This window comes from Loa loa (genome assembly GCF_000183805.2).
Source record: "Loa loa unplaced genomic scaffold supercont3.297, whole genome shotgun sequence".
NCBI lineage: Eukaryota > Metazoa > Nematoda > Chromadorea > Rhabditida > Onchocercidae > Loa > Loa loa.
This window is the reverse complement of record NW_018108477.1, coordinates 26,302-29,731: the sequence shown is the minus strand read 5'-3', so window position 1 is coordinate 29,731 and position 3,430 is coordinate 26,302. Positions and strand designations below refer to the sequence as shown.

Below are 3,430 nucleotides of genomic sequence, written 5' to 3'. Positions count from 1 at the left end.
TATATATATATATATATATATATATATATATATATATATATATATATATATATATATATATATATATAACTGTAATACATAAAATGTATAAATAATACATATATAATGGTATATATGAATGCATTAATACATTGTTATTTTCAAAAAAAAAAGGCCAAAAAAATTTCATTAAAAATTTGTAAATTTTGGCAAAAAAACAAAATTTTTACTTATCAAATTAAGATTTTAAAATAAACAATAAACTTAGATTTTTTTCGGTTTTTATTTTTGTTTTTGTTTTCATCTTAATTACTAATGGTTTCATCTTGATTACTAATAGTGTTAATTATAAATTTACTATTTGATGCATGTTATCAATGATAGCAACGAATTGGCACCCAAATAAATAACTTAATTAGGTTGGATTAATTGATTAGATTAAGTATGCATAATTAATTATGCGCAATAAGCTTTGTTTGTTAAAAAAAAAGCAAATTAAAATGAAGGAATAATTAAAAGAAACATACACATATTGCAATGATAAATAATAGTAAGGCAATGAAATAATCACCAACTAATATCCAATCAATTGTTGATGAATTGCAGCCTTGGAATAATCTTCAATAATATAATTAAGTATTCTGATAAAATTATCATTACATTTTCATTATCATTTCAAATTAAATTTAATTTATGTTCCAGTTAATTATCATTTATTTTACAACATTAGTAAATGCATGAGGTTGTATTATCATATCGAATTTATTAGCAAAATGTTCCCATCAAATTTTATTTCACTTTTAAATAAATTAAATTTCAGAAATTCAATTAGTATTCACAGATTATTGCAACAACCACTTATTTGAAGGATAAACATTTTCTCTAATTAATTTCATTTTCATTTATATCGAGAATGTTCTGCTGCAATTTCTCCCCTGATAATTCTCAATGAATCGAGGGACTAATAAACATATTCGTTGTCATGCAAATGAATATTATTCAATTATTTCTAATTCAATTATTCGATTACTTTCAATTTCTTGTTCAATTATTCATGTGAAATTCATAGTTTTCTTTTTTTTCTCAAATGAAATTTCAACAAAATTTGAGTTAATCTCATTTTTTCTACAGGAGAAAAAAAGCTGAAATTTTTTTTTCCATTCAATGAAAAAAAAACAATTTTGAATTTGTTAATAATTCATTCATTAGAAATTTAACCTTACAGGAAAAGTTAAATGGAATTTATATGATGTGTCTTTTTGTTTTATTTGATAAAAAATTTGTATAATTTTCATATGATATGAATTTATCAATCATATTTTAATTCAAAATATAAAATTTTTAATTTAAATAATTAATATATTTTATTTGTAATGAATAAACGTATCATTTACCTAAAAACGAATTTGTGATCACAATTAAATGTACCACTTTTGTTGATTATTTGTGTAAAAATACCGCTCAAAATTAGCGTAACAGCAATAAGTTCTATTAATCCCAAAACAATAATACCACATTTGATATGCCAACAATTGCAACATGTTCGCATTTGTTTTGTTTGCTTTGCTTTTGCAGCTGCAAGTGCAGCACGCTGCGTTGTTGACATTTTCTTTTTTTTTTTCTTTTTTTTTTATCGTCGTGCATACAATTTGCATAAAATTGTTGAACAAACACTACATAGCATACGATTTATGTAAATATAAGCCTGAAATAATGAATAACGAAAAAAAAAAATGAAAGATATATCGTTAATAGTTTATCAAAATATCAAAATTAATAAATGTTCAATTAAAATTACAATTAATCATTTAATTGGTATAGAATTTTCCCCACTCAATTAAACCATTTGTGGAACGAATTTGAATGTTTAATCTGTGATTTTTTTGCAAAGAGAAAAAAGGATGAATTTTAAATTTTTAAATTATAAAAAAAATTCAATCACAATTCAAAAATCGCTGTCTTAATTATGCTGTACCAATTAATTATAAGATAATACTCTTATCAAATAATATTCCTTTGTTTTTTTTTATTTATATTTTTACACAATTAAAAAATTTGAAAAAACCTGAAAGGATAGCTTGAAAATAAGTTTAGGACAAAGAAAAAATGAGAAAAGGATAGATTTTTAAAAGATGTCACAGTTGCTGGAAATTAATATCAGAATAAATAAGTAATAAAAAAAAAAAGGATTAGAAAAAAACTTGACAAAACTACGAGTAAAAAGATTTGATGATAATAAACTTTGATAAGTTGCAATTAGAACTGATAAAAAAAAGTTTAAAAATTTATTGAGAAAGAAGAGGAATTTTATGATTTAGGGAGAAACTGATGAGATAATTTGATTGACTGATAAGTTGGATACAATCATATAATTTAATTATCACTCTTCACACTTCATCATCATGATGACGATGATGATGACGGCAGCAACTGATAAGATAGCAATTGATAAAAGTTCAAAAGTTTTATTGTGAAAAAGTGACTTTTTTAAAACATGTGATTTATACAAAATCCTCTGAAAGAATGATACATTTATGAAAAATTTGTTTAAATAATTATATTAAAGTTACTTTCCAATTAGGAATTCAAAGTTGTCAAAAAGAAAAAAATTATTGGAAGAATTCTATTAAAATTACTTTTTAATTAAGCATAAAAACTGCTAAAGTTATTGAATTAATTAAGAAAATGGAATAACATCGAATAAAAAAAGAAAAAAAACAGGATGAAATATTATCGACTAATTATAAGTATGAAATTTCGAAATTGTTAATTAATCTTAGTCTTCTTTTACAAAAAAAAAAAAAAAAAAAAGAAAAGAAAAGAAAAAACAACAAAATGATTCAATTTGAATAAAATTCAATAAAATATTTGACACAATTTTTCAATTCACTAAAATTTATTAATGAAATTTGATATAAGACGCTTGGTAATTTCGTTGAATCTAGCAAATAATTTTAAAAATTACTCATATACAAAAAAATTTTATTTTATTTTATTTTTGAATAATAGACAAAAAAAAACAGAAATTTAAATTCTTTATTTGTCTTTCAAACAATAAAATACAATAAAAAGAAAAATTAATAATAGTAATAATAATTAATAAAAAAATTCAAACGATCAAAATGGATATAATTGATAATTTCTCAACCATTAATGAATAAAAAAAGGAGCAAAAAAATACAATAATTTTTAACAATAATAAATTAGCATAAACAAATTAATTAATAAACCTTTTTTTTGAAGAAAATTTTGGAAGATAAAAAAAAACAAAAAAAAAAATTTTAAACTAAAAGACAAGAAAAAGAAACACGTCATTTTTATCATTTATCATTGCCTTTTCTCATCCTTCATCAGTCTCCTCTTCATCTTTCTCTTATCTTTAATTACTTAATCGTTAAGAGCAGTTGTTTAATTGACATCAGATAAACGTAATCAAAAAAAAAAAAAAAAA

The 3,430-nt window shown here is 21.3% G+C and overlaps 1 protein-coding gene across 1 annotated transcript; it reads right to left on the bottom strand.

The window, feature by feature from the left end:
• Window positions 1–877: 877 nt before the first annotated feature.
• LOAG_13761 (hypothetical protein) lies at window positions 878–1,585 on the bottom strand (the record flags this gene model as incomplete). Its single annotated transcript, XM_003149267.1, has 2 exons — window positions 878–914; window positions 1,374–1,585. The coding sequence occupies 2 exons, from the start codon at window positions 1,583–1,585 to the stop codon at window positions 878–880; spliced, it is 249 nt and encodes an 82-aa protein (XP_003149315.1).
• Window positions 1,586–3,430: the final 1,845 nt, after the last annotated feature.